At 24.5% G+C, this 19,649-nt stretch overlaps 8 protein-coding genes across 8 annotated transcripts in view; 3 read left to right on the forward strand and 5 right to left on the reverse strand.

Annotated features, from left to right (window-relative positions):
* DICPUDRAFT_74604 (uncharacterized protein) overlaps positions 1-199 on the reverse strand; it is a gene marked incomplete at both ends in the record, with an annotated part of 1,083 nt that extends 884 nt beyond the window's left edge. The window contains one exon of the mRNA XM_003283588.1: positions 73-199. Within this exon, the coding sequence (XP_003283636.1) occupies positions 73-199 (127 nt within the window). The remainder of the gene's footprint in view (positions 1-72) is intronic.
* Positions 200-1,766: 1,567 nt separating this feature from the next.
* Positions 1,767-2,529, reverse strand: DICPUDRAFT_147331 (uncharacterized protein; the record flags this gene model as incomplete). The annotated part of the gene is made up of 2 exons (XM_003283589.1): positions 1,767-2,153; positions 2,215-2,529. 2 exons carry the CDS (start codon positions 2,527-2,529, stop codon positions 1,767-1,769), a joined length of 702 nt encoding a protein of 233 aa, XP_003283637.1.
* Positions 2,530-2,922: 393 nt separating this feature from the next.
* DICPUDRAFT_44952 (uncharacterized protein) lies at positions 2,923-3,858 on the reverse strand. The gene is made up of 2 exons (XM_003283590.1): positions 3,436-3,858; positions 2,923-3,350 (listed from the first exon to the last, which is right to left on the reverse strand). The coding sequence occupies exons 1-2, from the start codon at positions 3,541-3,543 to the stop codon at positions 3,084-3,086; spliced, it is 375 nt and encodes a 124-aa protein (XP_003283638.1). The 5' UTR covers positions 3,544-3,858; the 3' UTR covers positions 2,923-3,083.
* A 7,591-nt stretch (positions 3,859-11,449) lies between these two features.
* On the forward strand, positions 11,450-13,450 carry DICPUDRAFT_6420 (uncharacterized protein; the record flags this gene model as incomplete). The annotated part of the gene is made up of 2 exons (XM_003283554.1): positions 11,450-12,485; positions 13,104-13,450. Coding segments are annotated over 2 exons (1,383 nt in total), but the record flags the coding sequence as incomplete, so codon positions are not given.
* Positions 13,451-13,688: 238 nt separating this feature from the next.
* On the reverse strand, positions 13,689-15,097 carry DICPUDRAFT_74608 (uncharacterized protein; the record flags this gene model as incomplete). The annotated part of the gene is made up of 2 exons (XM_003283591.1): positions 13,689-14,234; positions 14,294-15,097. 2 exons carry the CDS (start codon positions 15,095-15,097, stop codon positions 13,689-13,691), a joined length of 1,350 nt encoding a protein of 449 aa, XP_003283639.1.
* Positions 15,098-15,535: 438 nt separating this feature from the next.
* Positions 15,536-16,642, forward strand: DICPUDRAFT_147335 (uncharacterized protein; the record flags this gene model as incomplete). Its single annotated transcript, XM_003283555.1, has 3 exons — positions 15,536-15,831; positions 15,990-16,301; positions 16,396-16,642. 3 exons carry the CDS (start codon positions 15,536-15,538, stop codon positions 16,640-16,642), a joined length of 855 nt encoding a protein of 284 aa, XP_003283603.1.
* An 84-nt stretch (positions 16,643-16,726) lies between these two features.
* Positions 16,727-18,316, reverse strand: DICPUDRAFT_74610 (uncharacterized protein; the record flags this gene model as incomplete). Its single annotated transcript, XM_003283592.1, has 1 exon — positions 16,727-18,316. One exon carries the CDS (start codon positions 18,314-18,316, stop codon positions 16,727-16,729), a length of 1,590 nt encoding a protein of 529 aa, XP_003283640.1.
* A 448-nt stretch (positions 18,317-18,764) lies between these two features.
* DICPUDRAFT_96433 (uncharacterized protein) overlaps positions 18,765-19,649 on the forward strand; it is a 3,808-nt gene continuing 2,923 nt past the window's right edge. The window contains exon 1 of the mRNA XM_003283556.1: positions 18,765-19,573. Coding sequence (XP_003283604.1) covers positions 18,775-19,573 — 799 coding nt within the window. The 5' untranslated portion in view covers positions 18,765-18,774. The remainder of the gene's footprint in view (positions 19,574-19,649) is intronic.

Consider the following 19,649-nt stretch of genomic DNA (forward strand, 5'->3'; position numbering starts at 1 on the left):
AAATTGCAAACTGCACCGAGTTTCGAGCTGGGGAAAAGTGTGGTGGTTTTCGGTTCAGAGCCGAAGGGTTACTGTGGATAATATGCGAGTGTTTAAAAAGCCCTTCTAGGTGTGTCTGCGCATGAGGGATGGCGTCCAAAACCCTGTTACATTCCTGGCAGGTCCTGTGTATGGCCATGTCAATGTAGCCTCTTGTCATTTCGAATCAAATCAACCCCTATGCCTTCGTACAAATAAAAGCAATTCTTTACAACATTTTTGTTTTTTTTAATTGGAGCCCGAAAAACCAAATAAATTAAATAATTTGTTGGGAGGAATTAACCAATATGCGTTTTACATAATTATTATGCCAGGGGGGAGGGTGGTTGGAATGTTAAAAAAAAAAGCCACGGACAAAGCAAAATAGGGGGGGGGTTTTTGAAAGCTTTAGTTTTTTTTAAAAAAAAAAAAAAAAAAAAAAAAAAAAAAATTTAATATACTTTTTAAAACAATTTAAAAAAAATTAAAAAAAATATAATTAAATTAAAAAATATTATAATAAATAAAAAAAACATAAAAAATATATTATTTTTATATTATTTTTAATAAATTTTGGAAAAATAATCTTAATTGGGAACTTGACTTTTATACAAATTACCCTTTAATCAACAATATAAAGTAAAACCTTCATCTTTTCAAAAAATTTCTAATTTTGAAAAAAGGTTCTCAATTAAAGTAGGTGCCATATCTGGTTTTACAATATTTAGATAAAAATTCATCAACACTTTTTATAAAAGAGCACACAGATGCATTTGATTTTATGTTTTATTTTTTTTTTTTTTTGTTTTTAATATATAACAAATTAATAAAATCACACAATATAAAAGAGATAATTAAATAATTTTAATTAAAGAAAAAATAAAATAGTTTTTATATTAAATCAATTTTTTTTTTTTTTTTTTTTTTTAAATATTTTTTTTTAAAATAATATTTTTTTAAAGCAAAATAAATAGTAAAAATAAGAATAAATAATTATATATAACCCAAAGCATTTATTTAAATATGGATAATTCAGAAAGATCAAGATTTTTAAATGACATATAGAATAGATTAAACAGATCAATCACCAAATCAAGATGAGCAAAGAGTTATGATTAGAAGGTCAATTGGAATAGATGAAAGAATAGCAAGATTTCAACAAAACTATTTTAAAAATAATATTTCAACGCAGACACTACTACACAAAATGAAATCCATATTTATAGACAAAATATGGAGTGTTACACAATAATATTTTCAGAGTGACTTTATATTAATTTTGAATGTTACCTAAAGACTGGCATTATTTCAAGTCCATTGAAGAAAAATAGGTATATTGATTCAGAATTTAATTAAATAAAATAAAAAAATATAATATAATAATTTTAAAATAAAAAAAAATTTCTTTTCTTTCAATTTCTTTTTACCTCTTTTCTTTTCTTGGTTTTTTTTTTTTGAACCATTTTTAATTTAAATTATTTTATTTAAATATAAGGATTTAAATTAATTTATTTGATTAAAAAATAACAAAAAACCATTTATTTTTATGATATATAATAAAAATAAATCTAAATAAAGTTTAAATAAAAACCACATCCATTTAATTATCTCAATATAATAGAACTTTTAAATCATCTTTACTTTTAAAAAAAAAAACATTTAAATGATTAAATATAAATTTTATTTAATGGGTTTAATATAAAAAATATTAAATATTAATATTTTAAATAATTTTTTTTAATTGTTATTTAAAGCAATTGATTTAAGAATTTTGGGTATGGTTTAATTAACTTATGAGATGATAGTTTGATTGAATTTAAATCAGAACATTCAGCTGGCAATACAAAATCAGCTTGGGAAACAGTATTTTGGTAATTGTAGAAATTCATTAATGAATAACCAGGTGTTTTATTTGGGGCATTGGCAATTTTAGCAGTTAGTGGGGAACAATATTGAGTTTCAACAAATAGTTCTTGAATTGTTAATGAGTCTGAGACTATTGGTTGGAGGATTTGGGTATTAATCATTCCAAGATTAATTTCACCAACTTGAGTAAATTCATTAGTTACTGGAATTCCTGAAGTTAATGGAACTTTAATACATGTTTGATCATTAACCATGACATATTGGGTTTGCTATTTTTAAAAAAAATTTTAGAATATTGTTTTTTTTTTTTTTAAAAATTTCAATAATTACATTTTTTGAATATAACCAAGTTTTTCCTACGATATCATTACCATCGATATTAAGGCCAAATGCTATATATACTTGTTGGTTTTCATAGTCTACAGAGATATAACCAGATTCATAAAATGAAGCCTGTCCCTCTTGGTCGCCATTTTGATATACCCCATTTGCTGATACTACATCAAACAAAGTGTTATATCCACTGAGACTAGCAAATTTAGCGGCACAATCAACATCTTTAATACCTTTGGATGGCATCTTGAAAGCATTGATTAAAGAACTTGATAAAGCAACAATTAAAATTAAAGAAAGTAATAATTTCATTTTTAATAAGAAACGATAAATTAATAAAATAGTTTTTGTAAATATAATATTTATTATTTGTTTATATATTTTTTATTTTTTTAATACTTAAACAAAAGTTTTTTTTTTTTTATTTATACTTTTTTTTTTTTATCTTGAATTATATTTTTTTTTACCAGTTTAATTTTAATATTTATTTTTACCCCTTTATCGAAATCCTAAAAATTTGACATCAAAATAAAATTTTTATAAAAAATATCTTTTTACCAGGTTTTTTTTGTAATTTTTTAAAAAAAAAACCCGGTTTATACTCATTCTAGAATGCTTATTTTTAAAGATGAAGTGACAAATGGTTATAATAAAAATAAAAAAATAAAAAAATAAAAAAATAAAAAAATAGGCGAAAATTTTGTATTTGTATAAAAAAAAAGATAATTTGTTTTTCTTTTTTTTTTTTTTAAAGATAATTTATTTTTTTTTAAAATTTGTTGATTGTATAGTACAGGTTCTTTCTTTTTCTTTTTTTCTTTTTGTTTTTTTTTTTTTTCTTTTTTTTTTTTTTTGGAAAAAAAAATTTATAAATTAACTTCGTTTAAATGTTTTTCACCTTTAAAGTTACCTTCGTCAATATAAATAATAGCTGTATTTCTTTTATATTGATTAGCACTGTTTTTAAGATGTTGAATTAAAGCAACCCTACCTTGGTATCTTGCATAAGCCATTTCACAAACTTTTTGGAAATAATAATTGGTCCATTTTCTGTGATGGAAATATTCATAGAAGCTAATAATGGTTCTATAGGTTTTGAAATTAATAAAAGCATAACCATAACTTACTTTAGTCTGTTTGATAAAAAAAACATATATTAATATAATTTTATTATTATAATTATAATTATTACTGTTATTATAAAATAAAACTACTTACATATGGATCAATTGGTAAATAAAAGTAATCAAATGAATCAGGGAACTTTTCATTAAAAATCTCCACTAAAGTTTGTTGAGGTAGTCTATTTGGAATATTTCTAATCATTAATGAGCATCTTGTATCGATAGTATTTCTTATTGATTCGATTCTAACAATAGTACTTTCATCAGCGGTCACTTGTTGTGTTCTTTGTTCTTTTCTTTGCTTAATTCTAGCTTGGTGAATTGATAATGGTTTACCATCATCTGATTCAATTCTAGATAAACCCTTTTTACCTTTCTGTGCTTTACCTCTAGTATTTGATAAGATACCAAGAGTAATATCATCATTACTATCGCCATTAGAGTTGCCATTGGTACCACCATTGTAATTATTATCACCATTGCTATTACTATCACCAATATTATTAATGAAAGTGCTATAATAATTGTAGGTTGAGATTTCACCAAAATCAATTACATCATCCTCATTGTTGAATGGTTGTATTTGTGTTTGTAAATGTTTATCTTCATCATCGTCTTCATCGTCGTCATAAATACTATTATAGATATGTTCGTTGATATTTTGATTATAATCTAAAAGATCGATACCTTCTAAAACTGACTTCTTTGGAATATAATCATCAAGCTCTTTTTCAACACGTTGCTGTCTTTGTAATAAATTGTAAAAAGCTGGTGGTAATGAGAACTTGTTGATGGTTGTATCGTGAGAGAGCGACCCAATGTCTACGGGAACCCAATCTTTATCACCCCTCAAACTGAATGATTTGAAAAGTCTAATAAGATTACAAATTACTGAATCGATATAGTTGAATTTGGTGTGTGTTGGATTATCATTTCTTTTACCAATACCTAGAATAGAAGAGGTTAAATCTGCAATTGGTAAAGATTCCAATGTTTCTGATGGAATTGAAGTTGAATAACCAAAAATTTCAGAGTAGGCAGCATATTGGGATGCAATTTTAAGATCGATTATTGGAGAGTTATTATTATTATTGTTGCTACTGTTATTATTAATATTACTATTATTAATATTACTATTACTATTATTATTATTATTATTATTATTATTATTATTATTATTATTATTATTATTATTATTATTATTTGTTGGTGGATATTTGACCGTCTTTATAAATTCATTATAATCATTATAACTTAATTTATGATTATTGTTATTAATAGTGGTTAAATTTTGAAGCTCTAATTGCTTTATAAAGTCAGCAACTTTAACTTTTGAAAGACAAGAGAAAAAAACTTTTTGTTGGTTTGAACTAAAGTATAAATGTGTAATATCATAAGATACTGATGAATTGCATTCTGCCAAATTTTTATTATAACCTCCTGGACGTGAATATTGAATTCTAATTTTGTCTATACCAGTTTGGTTATTAGTCCTATTCAAAACCTTGATGGCCTTGATTGCCTCGTTGGCACTTCTTGTATCGTAGAATTCTACAAATTTATGAGTTGGTTTATTTGGAGTGTGTCTAATTTCAACAATATCACCAAATTGATTAAAGAAAAGGAAAATTGAAAACACATCTATATCATGTGGAAGATTAAAAACAACCAAAGTTCCATAGTCGATTTCATCTTTAGAGACACAATAATTGATTAATAATTCTCGACCGAATTTGATGTTTTGAAGATCGTTATGGGCAGAAACAGCGTCACGGATATCATAATATGTAACGATAATGAAACCACCATTTGGTTTACCAGTACCATAAACAGTTTTAATTGGACCATATGATGCGAGTCTAATTTTGAGCTCAACTTGGTTAATTCCTCTAATGTTTTTAATTGATAAATGTCTTGATGGAGTGTCTCTTGGTCTTAAAATAAATGATTCTTTTCTTAGAGCTGACGTATCTACAGAATTTAGGATGATAAAGTTCTTTTCTGGGACCTCGACACTCTTTGTACTATTACAAGTACTAGTGGTACTAGAAAAAGTATTGGAACTAGAATTTGATCCATCACTTTCTTCGTCACTACTATCGTCGGCTAAAAAGTCTTGTAACAATTCTTGTGGTTGAGCAGTTTGGGATGATGATGACAATAATGACGATGATGATAATGATGATGATAATGGTTGGGTTACATTAGATTTTGGAAGCATATTTAATAAGATTGATGGGTTAAAGTTTTCTTTGTTAACATTACTATTAAAAATATCGTTAATTTTAACAACAGCATCAAAATCGGATAGGTGTGGTAAATCTTCCAACTCTTTGTCTACATCTAATCTTTCCTTGCTATCTTTGTAGAGCTTAGCTTTAATAATTTGATGTTGCTTAAAGAAAACCATATGGCTATCACTTGGTAAACTTTTGATAACAGAGTGGAATATAGATTCTACATTAAAGACCACAGCTCTTCCTGAATATTGGTGGGCTTTTTTAATTCGTAAAAATTCAAATTCTAATTGAGAGACAAAGTTATCAACAAAATAATTTTGGACACTAACAAGCTTTGAAAAACATCTCATTAGGTGTTGATATTGTTTTTCCCAGTTGGATATTTCACCTTCTATAATCTTTTGATTGACTTCTCTTGGATTTTCATCACTGAGACCCAACTCATTCATAATGGACTCTGCATCAAGTTGGTCTTTTGATTGGTATGGATCAAATAAAGCGAAACCATGGTTTAATGTGTTTGAAATATTTAAAAACTTCATGGAATCTAAGGTACTATTTTGATTCTCACCAAAAAACGATGCTGTTTCTTCGCACTCTTCACACTCCTCGCCCTCTTCGGCAGTATTTTCAAACTCATTTAAACCATAAACTTTTTTAGCAGCTTTAATTTCATTAGCTGAAAATAATTCGAATTCTTTGTTTAAAATTGATTGCTGATTATTATTTGCATAACTATGTGAATCTTCTAAATTTTGTTGAACCATTGTTTTTTGTTCATGTTGGTATGATGGTCTAATTGAGGTTTCTGATGAATTAAATAATGATTGGAATGAATTTTGATTACTACGATGTTTAATTCTGTTGGCTAGTAATGAACCTAAATCATTTTCCTTTTCAACCAAACTACTACCATAATTTTTATTGTTGTTAATATTATTTATATGATTTATATTGTTTATACCAATGCTATTATTATTATTGTCATTATTAAATGATTTTTCTTTGTATGGCTCCAATAATTCCAATTGATTAGCAACTAAATCATTATCTTTATATGAATTTGGACGTGAAATTGTGAGCTTTTCAAGTTGAACTATAGATTTCTCTTGTTGAACTTGTGATTTTTTATATTCATGTTGATAAATATCTGATGGTTCAGTTATTTTTGATTTAGCTTGAGTATTTAAATGATGGTTACTTGGCAAATGTGAATTTTGGATGAATGATGAACCACCTGGAACGGAAATCTTATATGCTTGTTGTTCAAGTGTTAAAATAGATGGTAAATTTTGTTCACTTGGTATAGAAACTGGTAATCCATTTTGATTTGGTCCCAATCTTGGTGAATTTAAATTTGAAATACTGGCTCTTGGTGATGGTGATGGAGATGGAGATGGTTGTGATGCCAATGGTTGTGGTGGCAATGCTGATGGAGCAGTTTTTGGTGATTGTGGAGCACTAGTAGGAGTTCTTGGTGAAACCAATTGAACAGATCTTGGTGATGGAATATTTAAATGCAATAATGAAGATGATGGTGAAACTGAACTATTATTGCTGCTGTTTCTATTATTACCACTAATATAGCTGGGTGTGTATAAAGTTGGTTGTGACTTTTGTACCTGTGGTTGTTGATGTTGACCAACTGGGTATGGTTGAAATTGTGTTGGTTGTGTTTGCTTAAAAGTAGTTGGTAGTTGAATTGAGGGTGGAATTTTAGCCTGTTGACTTATAAGGTTTGGTGATGATGAAGGTGATTGTAATGGTGAGGATGATGAAGTTGGTGATATTGTTGTTGATGATGAAACTGAAGATGATTGTAATATTACAGATGGTTTTTGTGCAGTTGGATTGGGAACTGATTGTGAGGGTAAAGCAGAAGATTTTGATAGAGAATTATTAAAAACAAGAGATGCTTGTGGTGTTAGTTTAGAAAAAACATCGCTATTTGTCGAGGCTCTTGTTAATGTTGACGAAGATGGTGATGGACTACTATTGATAGCAGACTGTAACTGTGCAGGTGTTAAAGTTGAATTTAATGATGGTGATCCAGCTGGGGAACCCAATGTGTGGTTTGGTGGCGACGACGATTTATATGTTGTTGTTGTTGTTCTATAGATCTGTGGTACTCTTGATTCATACTTTGGTGTAAGGCCAAACTCTAATTGGCTGGTTCCTTTTGAAGCAGAGGATGAAGATGATGATGATGATGATGACTTTTGGCCAGAAGTAGAAGAGGCAGAACCAGTAGCTCCAGAACTTGAATTTGGTGGCGAATACTGAACAGGTGACATTTTAAATTGTGGAGAGCTTTTAGTAGAGTAACCATCAGGTGACACAGTAGATGGAGAAAGATAATGGTTATTTTGATCTCTTTCTGAAACTCTTAATTTATTCATTTGGCTTTGGTAAGGGGGTGAACTATTTTGAGGTGAAGAGCCACCACTACTACTGTATTGTTGTCTTTGGTGATGCATCTGTTGATTTTGCTGGTAAAGATCTTGTGGAGAAATATCAGCATTGTTTAATTTCGAATTTGTTGGAGAAGGAGAAAACTTTGAAAGATTTCCATTTAGGCTTGCATTATATTCATTTGGAGAGAATTGAAAAACATTACTATTTGGTGGTGATGAAAAACGAGATCTGCCACTACTGCCACTAGAGCTACTGTACGAAGAATGGCCACTATTATTTGATTTATTTTGAACCGGGATATCCTCTTTTCTTGGTGGAATAGAGTCATCCAAATCATAAGTTATAACACCATGCCTATCAACAGTTTGCTTAAGATTTGATGATGGTGGTTGCTGTCTATTAAAAATTGGATCTGGAACATCGTGAAAATACCCAAATTTAACTGGTTCATGTACACGATACTCTTTGAAAGCAGATCTTTGTGTATTTTGAAAAACATTTGATTTAGGTCTTAAATCGAAAATTGAATTATTTGGGTTTGTTGGATATCCATTACTATTATTATTATTATTATTATTATTGTTATTATTATAATGAGACATTTAAAATTATTGAATAAAATTTTTTTTTTTTTTTTTTTTTTTATAAATATTTAAAATAATATAATTTAAATTAATATATTATATTATAAAAAATAAATAAGTGGATTCGTTCATTCAGTCAGAATCTTGAACAACAATCCAAAATAAGTGAAAATTTTATCATTTTTTTTTTTTTTTTATATATAATTTTCCAATTGTTTTCTTGTTGTTGTTTTAATATTAAATTTATTTACTATTATTATCATTTTTCTTTAAAAAAAAGAAGAGGAAAAAAAAATAATAGAGATTGAGGAACAAACTGAGTGAATGATTGTTGGATTATTATATTTTTTTATGATTATAATTATTATTATTATCAGTTATATAACCACCAACACAAAAACCCACAAATCACACTCTATTTTAACTAAAAAAAGATAATAATCTTTTATTAAAAAAAAAAAAAAAAATTGAAATAACACACTTTTTTTAAAAAGGTTTATATCTGTACGAGTGTCTTTAATAAAATTATTATTTTCTATTTTTTTCATATTATTATTATGATTATTTTAATATTGTATTGATTGTGTTTATTATAAAAAAATTGAAAATTATAATGATGGTGATAATAATAAAGTGATTTAATGTGGTTGGGTGCAGAGGGGAATAAGAGTACTTTTAAATATATAATATATATATTGAAAAGTGGTGATACTATCTGATAGAAAGCTTAAAAAAAGCATTCATTGATGTTATAAATAAATTATTTACCAAATTTATAAAAATAAAAGTGGTAAATCAAAGAATGATTATTAAAACAACACTATATAAATTTAATTATAAACAAAAATAAGGTGATGATTATATTAATGATATGATCACGATTTAGAATTTTTCTATATTGTTATTTGATTTCTTGGTTATTTAAAGAAAAAAAAGTTATTTATAGTGAAAATAAAATGTTGTGTGAGAAAGATAGATGAAAATTTAAATAAAAATTAAAAAAAAAATAAAAAAATAAAAAAAAAGGAGCTAAAAATAATTTATTATAATTTATTATTAAGGGTTTCATTTTTTTAGTTACCAATACCATTTAAAGAATATTTTTATAATTAGTTTTTTTGGTGATTATGAAGGAGATGATAAAAATAAAATTAAAGAGAGAGGAAAAAAAAAAAAAAAAAGAAAAAAAAAATATGTCAAAATTATAATTATAATAATAACAATATGAATATTACTTTTATTGTTGATAATTGGAGGTTTGATGTGTGGTGTGAATGTTTATATGTGTATGTTGGAGAGTGAATGTGTGTGGGTGGGGAAAATGTTTTACTAAAAAAAAATTGAAAAAAAATTAATTTTATATCTTTTTTTTTTTAACAAATATTTTTTAATTTTTAAAAAAAAAAAAAAAGATTTAATTGCAAAAGGGGTTTGTTGAAAAAAAAAAGTGTAAAAAAAAGATCCACACGTTTCAGATATAATCATATGAAATATGATTGAATTTTTTTTTAAAAGAGATTTAAAAAATAAGTATGTGTTCTAATTATATAACTAATTTTAAAATTACAAACTTTTCATGAATCATGATTCATTGATATTGGCTTTAATTAAATTGTGTATTTATTTTTATTATTGTTGTTATTTATAAAACATTACATTGATTAATTTATTATAATTATGATTTATAATTTATGATTTATGATTTAAATTTTATGAATTATGATTTGTGATTTATGATTTATGATTTGATTTATGATTATTTTTTTTTTTTTGTGATGTTATTTTTTTAATATTTTTTCAAAAATATTGGTTGAGATTAAAAAAAAAAAAAAAAAAAAAAAAAAAAAAAATTGCAAAATGAAAAAAAAATAAAAACCTATTTTTAGAGTTTTTTTAAACCGAAAGTAATTAGGAAGAAAGTGAAAAAAATAATATAGTTTATATATAATAAAAAAATAAATAATGGTAATAAATAAAAAAAAAATTGAAGAAAATAAATCAAATTGTAATTAATCCCTATATTTTTAAAGACATAATGAAAATCTTAATTTTTAAACTCCGATTAAATATTTCAAGAGATGTATTATAGTAACTTTTATGAACATTATATATATTAATTATATATATTTATCTGACATTAGATTTATATTTCCTTTTTTTTTATTTTTATAAAAAGAAATATTTTTTTCATATTTATTATTTTTTATTTTTATTTTTTTTTAAAATTTTTTTTTAAAATTTTGGCACGAAAAAAAAATTAATTAACAAACCGAGTACATGTATTTTAACAATGAAAAGATTAATTGACCAAAAAATATCTAATAGATTAAAATCATGCTACTTTAAATATAATTACTACCAACACAATAACAGCGTATTAAATTCAAAGTCCGATAATAACTTTATTTTAAATAAATTTATTTATCATAGGACTTTTTGTACAAACAATAATAATAATAATAATAGTAATAATAATAATAATAATACAAATAATATAAATATAAATAAAAATAATGGTTTAAATAATAATAGTTATGAAAATGAATTAAAAAAGAAATTTAATATAGATAGTAATGAGGAAGATTTCCATGGTGTGCATGACAATTTATTGGATGAGATTACTCATGCAACAGAAACTACAACTAATGACAATGGACTAGAAAGTTTAAGTGAAGGTTGGGAAATCGAAGACAACGAAGAGGAAAATACTTTCAGCCCTTTTATAGAGGGAAATGAAAATTATATTTTTAATAAAGAAAATAATAATAGTAATATAGATAATATTAATAACACTGATAATAGTGACAGTAATAATAATAATAATAGTAATAATTATAAAAGAGTAATAATGAAACCAATTGCAAATAAACCAATTATAGCTATTATAGGTAAACCTAATGTTGGAAAATCTACTATATTTAATAGAATTATTCAAGGTCAAAGACAGGCATTGGTCGAAGAAATACCAGGTACAACTCGTGATCGTTATTATGGAGAAGCATTTTTATATGGTAGAGAATTTATATTGGTAGATACTGGTGGTTTAATTGGTGAACCAAAGGATGAGGGTGAAAAAGATCAATTTCAACAAGTAATTCATAGCCAAGCAGAGATTGCAATAGAAGAATCAGATGCAATTTTATTTGTTTTGGATTATAAGAGTGGAATTACCCCAATCGATAAGGAGTTGGCTAGAATGCTTAGAAAAAAGAAACAGTCACTTAATGGTAAACCAATTTATATAGCGGTAAACAAAGCAGATAATGTTGTACAGCGTTCAGAGGGATTCGAGGATTTAAAAGTACAGGTTACAAGATTGGGTTTCGGTGAACCAATGCCATTCTCTGCATTACACGGTGATGGTGTTCATTCAATGTTTGAAACAATTCTATCGAAATTCCCATACATGGATTTATCAAATGAAAGAATAGAGCAAGAACTTGGTCCAGGTCCAATTAGAATATCAATTGTAGGTAAACCCAATGCAGGTAAATCGAGTTTATTAAATAAGATTATAGACGAGCAGCGTTCAATCGTTTCTGATATTCCAGGCACAACACACGATCCAGTAGATTGCAACTTTTTATGGAGAGATAAACACGAGCTTTGTTTAGTTGATACAGCCGGTATTAGAAGAAGATCTACTCATAAAGTCGGTTTAGAAAAGTCATCTGTATTATGGGCATTAAAATCAATAGAAAAGTCGCATGTTGTGTTCCTCGTAATCGATGCTACAGTTGGTATCACCGATCAAGATTTAAAGATTGCTAGTTTTATTATGGAAAATAGAAAGAGTTGTATCATACTGGTTAATAAATGGGATTTGTATTTAAAGAATAAAAAAACTAGAGAAGAGCTTTCAGATCAATTATTCTTTCACAATTTCCAAAAACAAAATACAACAAGTTTATCACAATATGCAGCTTTTTCTGATGCAAATATCGAACCAAATTATACATACAAGTCACTATTGGATGAATTATTAGCCGAAAATAAAAAATCAACAAAAACAGATGATAACGTTTCAGGTACAAATAAAAAGAAATCGTCGCTTTTAGAAGAAAAAAGAGAAAAAAAGAATAAGCAGAAACACCATGAAGATGAAGACGAAGAAGAGGAAGAAGAGGATCAAAATGATAAAGTACAACTAACAGCTAATTCATCAGATTTGGACTACAGTAAAATTTATTGGCCAGAGTCAAATAACAATAAACAGGATATGCAACAGGATAATGATGACGAAGAGTATGATTTCGATATCGATGAATTATTAAAAGATTTCAAAAACAAACAGCAATCCCAACCAAATGCAGCACCATTAGATAAAAACGATATTGACGAAGATGAAAGGTTTGATAAGGCATATGTCGAGTATTTGAAAAAGAAGGAAGAAAGAGAAGAGGCAATTGCAAATGAAGAGAATAGTTTTAAACGTCCACCACCACCAGAAATAACTTTACCAAAATTGACCAAGGACCAAAAGATATTTGAAAAAGAATTACGTTCAAAACTATCATTTTTAGATTTTGTTCCCGTGTTATTCACCTCTGCTAAAACTGGATTTTGTGTACCAACTGCTATCGATCTTTCAATCAAAGTATTCTTTGAAAGAGAAAAGAAATTAAAGATAAGTCAATTATTACAAATTATCAAAGAGGCCACATTTAAACACAAGTTCCCAAAGAAAGGTAAAAACAGTTTAAAGTTAAAATATGCAATTCAAACCAAACATTTCCCACCAACATTCTTGTTCTGGGTTAACAATCCAGAGGACGTAGATCCTTCCATTGTCAGATATCTCTTAAAGTCAATCAGAGAGTTCTATCCTTTCGTAGGTACCCCTATCTACATCAAGTTTAGAAGAAACAAAAAGAATTCGAAAACTACAAAATTCAAAAACAATGGTGGCTATAAAAAGAATTTTAAAAAGAATCAAAAAAAATATAAACAATAAACAAATATAGTATTTATTTAATTGATTTAATTGATTTTTTTAGTTTTTTTAATAAATATTTGTATAATTAAGCCAAATAAAATAAGATAAAAAAGAAAAAAAAAAAATTAAATAAAAGTTTTATTATATACATTTTTATTATTTATAAATAAATTTAAAAGCTACTATTATATATATTTCGGTTTAAAGAAGCTTGGCTATTATTATTATTATTGTTTTGATTGTTTTGAATATTTTGATTATTATTGTTTTGGTTAAAGTTCGCTTGAAGTGGAGGAAAGGATGATTGGAAAGCAGCAGGCGAAGAGTTTTGTAATTGTTGTTGAAATTGTTGAAATTGCTGAAATTGTTGAAGTTGTTGGTGTAATTGTTGTTGTTGCTGTTGCTGTTGGCTTGCTGATAATGGTGGTTGTTGCTGTTGTTGCTGTTGCTGTTGTTGTTGGTTATATAAATGGGTTTGCGGAGTATGTGGTCTTGAGTATTGGTTATTAGGTGAATCACTAAAATAATTTAAATTATTATTTTTTTTTAGCGGGAATGATTGAGGCGATGATGGCACTCTTGCATATCCAATGGCAGTTTGTGGTCTTGATTGTTGTAAAATCACTTGTTGTTGTAATACCTGGTATTGCTCTTGTTGTTTTACCCATTTTTTTTCTAGATTTTCAAAATATTTAACATCTAAACTACTTAAAGTTAACTATTGTTTTAAATATATTAGTATAAATACATTTTTTAATATAAATTATATTTACATACCATATCTAATAATAGTTGATTTTTAAACTCTAATAAATATTTTTCTCTTTTTGTTTTTTTTAATTGTTTTTTTAAATTTATAATCTCTTGGTGTAATTGATTATTATTCATATTATTGTTATTTAAATTTTCACTTTCCATCTGTTTATTGTAGTTATAGTTGTTGTTATTATTATTATAATTGTTATTATTACTATTATTATTATTACTATTACTATTATTATAATTATTCATATTATTGTTATTATTATTCATATTATTATTCATATTATAATTATTATCATTATTATCATCATTATTATAATAATTTGAGGATGTATCAGAATCGTCAACATCTGAATAATTTTCGTCTTCGTCATCTTCCTCTTCTTCAGATTCCAATGAAGCTTTAGTTGAGTTTAAATTTATGTTATTACTTTCATTAATTGTATCTTCATTTTCAAATTGTTGTACTCTTTGATTTGCTTTAAAACTTGATTTCAGCTTGTTATAGTCCTGATTTAAAACATTTATATCACTGGATGAATCTAAATTGGTGGATGATTCTAAATTTGAGTTTGTTGTTTTAATATTATTATTACTATTTATTAGATTTATGTGGCTTATATGGTTCATATGATTCATGGATAAAAGATTGGGTGTTGTTGCATATGGCTGTTCATTATCAACGCTATTATTATTATTATAAATATATTCATTATTATTATACACAAATTGGTTGTTGTTATTATTATTACCACTATAATTATTACTATTACTATTATTACTATTACTATTTACAAAATTATAACTATCGGATATCATTATTTAATTTTTATGTATCATGTTATTATTATTATTATTATACGAAAAAAAAAAAATTAAAAAATTAAATTTTAAAATTTAAAATTAAAAATTAAAAATTAAAAATTTAAAATTATGTGCATAATATAATAAATAAATTATATTAATATGTGTTATATTTTTAGAAGATTTATCTATATGTATAAATAAATTATGTTTTATGTGCACAAGTCCTGCTATAGTATTTATAAGGTTTTTTTTTTTTCTAATGGGGTAAGTTTTTTTTAATTTATTTTTTTTTAAATTTTTTTTTTTTTTTTTTTGTTTAAAAAAAAATTATAAAAATAAAAAAAAAAAATAAAAAAAAGAAACTCCTTTGTCTTTTTTACAAATTTTTTTATTTTTTTTATTTTATTGCATTTATTTATAACATAAAAAAATAGAAAAAATAATGTAGTAATGAAAAAAAGAAAGTTAAAAACAACATTAAATTTAAATTCTAATAATAGAAATATTGGGGGTGATTTTTGTAGTAATGTTGTACCATCACAAGACAACAACAACAACAACAACAACAACCATAATATAAATACAGTTAATTTTGATATTAATAATAATGACAAAAATAGTAGAACCAGAAACAATACAATAAAAAATAATAGTAATGATTTAAAAAAATTAAAATTAGAAGAAAAATATAAAATCTCAATAGAATCTTCAAATGAAATTAAAGAACTCTTCAAACAATCTGCTAGGTAATTATTAGTATATTTTTTATATCATACAATATATAGCATATATATACTTAAATCAAAATCAAAATCAAAATCATAACCAAAAATTTTATAAAAAAATCAATAAAAAAAATCAAAATAAATATTAATCTAAATTTAAACTATTTTAATTCTAATAGAATTGTATTGGAAACCCAATTGGATGAAAGAAACACCCCCGAAGAAGTGAATCATTTGAAAGGCATAATCAATAATCTAATTAAAGAGTTGGTCTTTTTGATGAATGAAAATGAATTCAGATTAGATTCACCCTTAAATATTAAAGGAGCAGATGATTCAAATAAAAATAATGGTAATAATAGTAACAATAACGACTCCACAATAACCACAACAACAACCACGCACAAAAAACAATTATTGGTAGAAGATAGATTAAAAACAACTAAAGATCATATTGAATCTTTGAAAAATATTATTCAATATGAAAGATCGTATGTATATAATTAATTAATTAATTAATTAATTGGTTTTTTTATTTTATTTATAACTAAACAGCATTACTAATTATTTTATTAAATTATTTAGAAAATATAAAAGAGAATTAAAAAACCTAAAATTATTAAAAAATGAACCAGCAGATAATATAGAGACCATAAATTTATTAAATCAGTTTAAAGTGCAAGATGACTTTGAAAAACAGCAACAACAAAACCAAAATCAACAACCGATGATACGACAGCAACAGCAGCAAAGAAAAAAAGATAGTGAATATCCATCAATTATAGCGCCACCTCCTATTGAAAATCTTAATTTTTTAAAATTGAATATATAATTAAAAATATTTATTAATAAAAATGATTTATAGATATTTAAATATTGATTAAATATATTTTACTATGATTTATTTATTTATTTATTAAGTTAACGAGTTTGTAATTATTGTGTTGTTTATTTTTTGATTTGATTTTAGTTTATTTGAATTAAAGAAATTTAGTTCCTTGATATTGAATTGATTGGATTGTTTAATTAGTTCTATACACTTGGATAGTTCATAATCTCTACTTTCATAGGTATCAATTGTCAATGAGTATATATCAATTGTGTTGTCGCATTCTCTGAACAGTTCTAATAGCTTTATTGACTCTGAGACGATGGAGACATGTCTGATGATTCTGTTGACTGATAATACGTTCTTGAATAGTAATAACAAATCTTCATTATTTTCAAAGTCTATCAATACTAAGTTCTTTATTGTTTTGCTTATGGACAAAGCAGAGAGTAAATTAGCATCCAAAAACTTTAAATTCTTTAAAACCAATGTTTCTATAACAGTGTGAGGACTTGTTAATATTGCGTGTAAACCGGTACTGATGATGGGTTGGTTTGATTTGGCATTTCTTTTGCAAATTGAACAACACAAATTGGTAATGGAGAGCTTTTTGATTTTTTTATTATTCTGTAGATTCATTACCATGATATTAATATATTCTTTTGGATTAAAAAATATTGAGGGGAAACTACCAGTACAAATAATTTCTTCGTTGTGGGAATGGAATGGTATTGGTATTGCGAGTGACTCTATATTTGAGGAATGATCTAGTTTCGAAAAGATGTATGGCTCTACAACGTCACCATTTTCTATTTTTAATGATTGAATAGACGTTGAAAGAATTAAAGGGGAATAGTCAATGTGGCCAAATTGGTAATCACCAAAGTAGGAACTCTTAAAACTTATTTTCTTTGGGTTTAATTTTATAATATCTTCAATTTTATCTGATGATATACTTTGATTTTTTTGACATTCTATTGTTAATTTGTTTATTTTTATATTCACAGTGTCGGATGAGTTTATAAAGTTTTGGAAAATGTTTTGACCAATGGGCATTATTTTTATATTAAATCTGCAATTAGGTGGATATTGAGATTTAAAAAAATTAAAGTTCATTTTTTTATAATCATCTATTTGAATTAGATTGTCTAAAAATAATGAACCATATTCCTTTATATATTCTCCATCGTAAAAAAATTTAATTTGACTATTGATTAAAATGGGATTAAATTTATTATTATTATTATTATTATTATTATTATTATTATTATTATTATTATTATTATTATTATTATTATTATTATTATTATTATTATTAGTATCAGATAAATTGTTATTTAGGTTATTATTGTTATTTTGATTATCACTGTTATTTTGGTTGTTATTTTTACTTTGATTATTATTGCTATTTTGGTTATTATTGTTATTTTTTATAGGCAGTTTAATATTTGGTCTAATAATAAATTTATCGTTTGAAAAATTGATATTTTTGGAAAAGAAAATTTGGGCTATTTGAAACCATCTTTTATTTACTAAACAGTAGCTTATTAATTCATTGTTGAGAGGAAGATTTTTTCTATCTGGGTTTTTATTAAGTTTGGTTTTTTCTCTATAATATAAATAATATAAAAGTGATTCCAATATTTTATCATATAAATAAATTGGAAATATTGACATTTTTTTTTACAGATATTTTTTTAGAAAAAAAAAAATAATAAATATATAAATTTAAGTTAGAGAAAATAAATATATAAAAAATAAAAAACAAAAATAATTATTTTTATATTGTTTTTTTTTTTTTTTTAAAAAAACAATTTAATAAACATTTTTTTAAGTTTATTAAAAATAAGTTTTTAAAAACTTATTAATATTAAAAATTCTAATAAAATCGTTTTTGGGGGCCTTAATGTTTATATTAAAGTAATTCTTTTTAAAATCATTTTTTAAAAATTTTTTTTTTTTTTTTATATTCTTTTAAAAATGATTTGATTTTATATAAATAGATAAATGAAAATAAAAAATAGAAAAAAAAAAAAATTAATTGTAAAAAAAAAAATTTTAAAAAAATTTTTTTTTTTTAAATTTTTTTTTATTTTTAATTAATTTCATTTTTCTTTTTTTTTTTCATCAAAGAAATGAATAATAATATTAATAATAACAATAGTGATAATTTAAAAAAACAATCATTTATAAATAAACTAATAATAGATGAAGATATAAGTAATTTAAAATCAATAGTCAAATTAAATAAAAAATCAATATCACATAATGAAATTGTATATATAAAATCACCAAATAAATCATTAAAAGAAATTGAAGAATATTGTTTCTATTTAAAAGATTTACCAAAAACTGTTAAAAGCTGCATATTTAATCAATTTTCATGTTTATTTATTCACCTTTTTCAAATTGAATTTAATAATAATATAATAGTAAATAATAAAGGTATTTCAACCCATATCAATAATAAGAATGGAAGAAGTAGCATAAATAACTCAACTAATAAAATCAAAGATTTAGATGGATTTCTTGATTGTACAGATTTAAAGAAAAGTTTATTCACAATTCACGAAAATCTATTATCATTACTTCAAAAAAACTCATTCTATTGGTACGAACCAATTTTAAAATGGTCATTAGGTTGTTTAACAATTTTAATAAAATTATTCAATATATTAAAATCAAATAATAATATTAAAAATAAAAATAAAAATAAACAAAAAAAAGATAAATGCCCAAACTATAGCGATAGTAATAAAAATATATCAACAATAGTTAAAGAAAGATTAGAATATTATTCGTTTAAGAGCTTATTATCAATAGTATTACACCTAGCAAGAGAGGAATCAATTGAAAATTTTTTAAAAGCCTCGTCAACAAAAGAATTTTTAGATAATAGTTTAAAATCAAAAACAACAACAGAATATGAATTGGGTTGGGTATATGCCACTTAGGTTTAAAAAATCCAAAATTAATATTATCTTTAACATTCAATTCATGTTTAAATAAT

Source organism: Dictyostelium purpureum (assembly GCF_000190715.1).
Source record: "Dictyostelium purpureum unplaced genomic scaffold DICPUscaffold_10, whole genome shotgun sequence".
Classification (NCBI taxonomy): Eukaryota; Evosea; class Eumycetozoa; order Dictyosteliales; family Dictyosteliaceae; genus Dictyostelium; species Dictyostelium purpureum.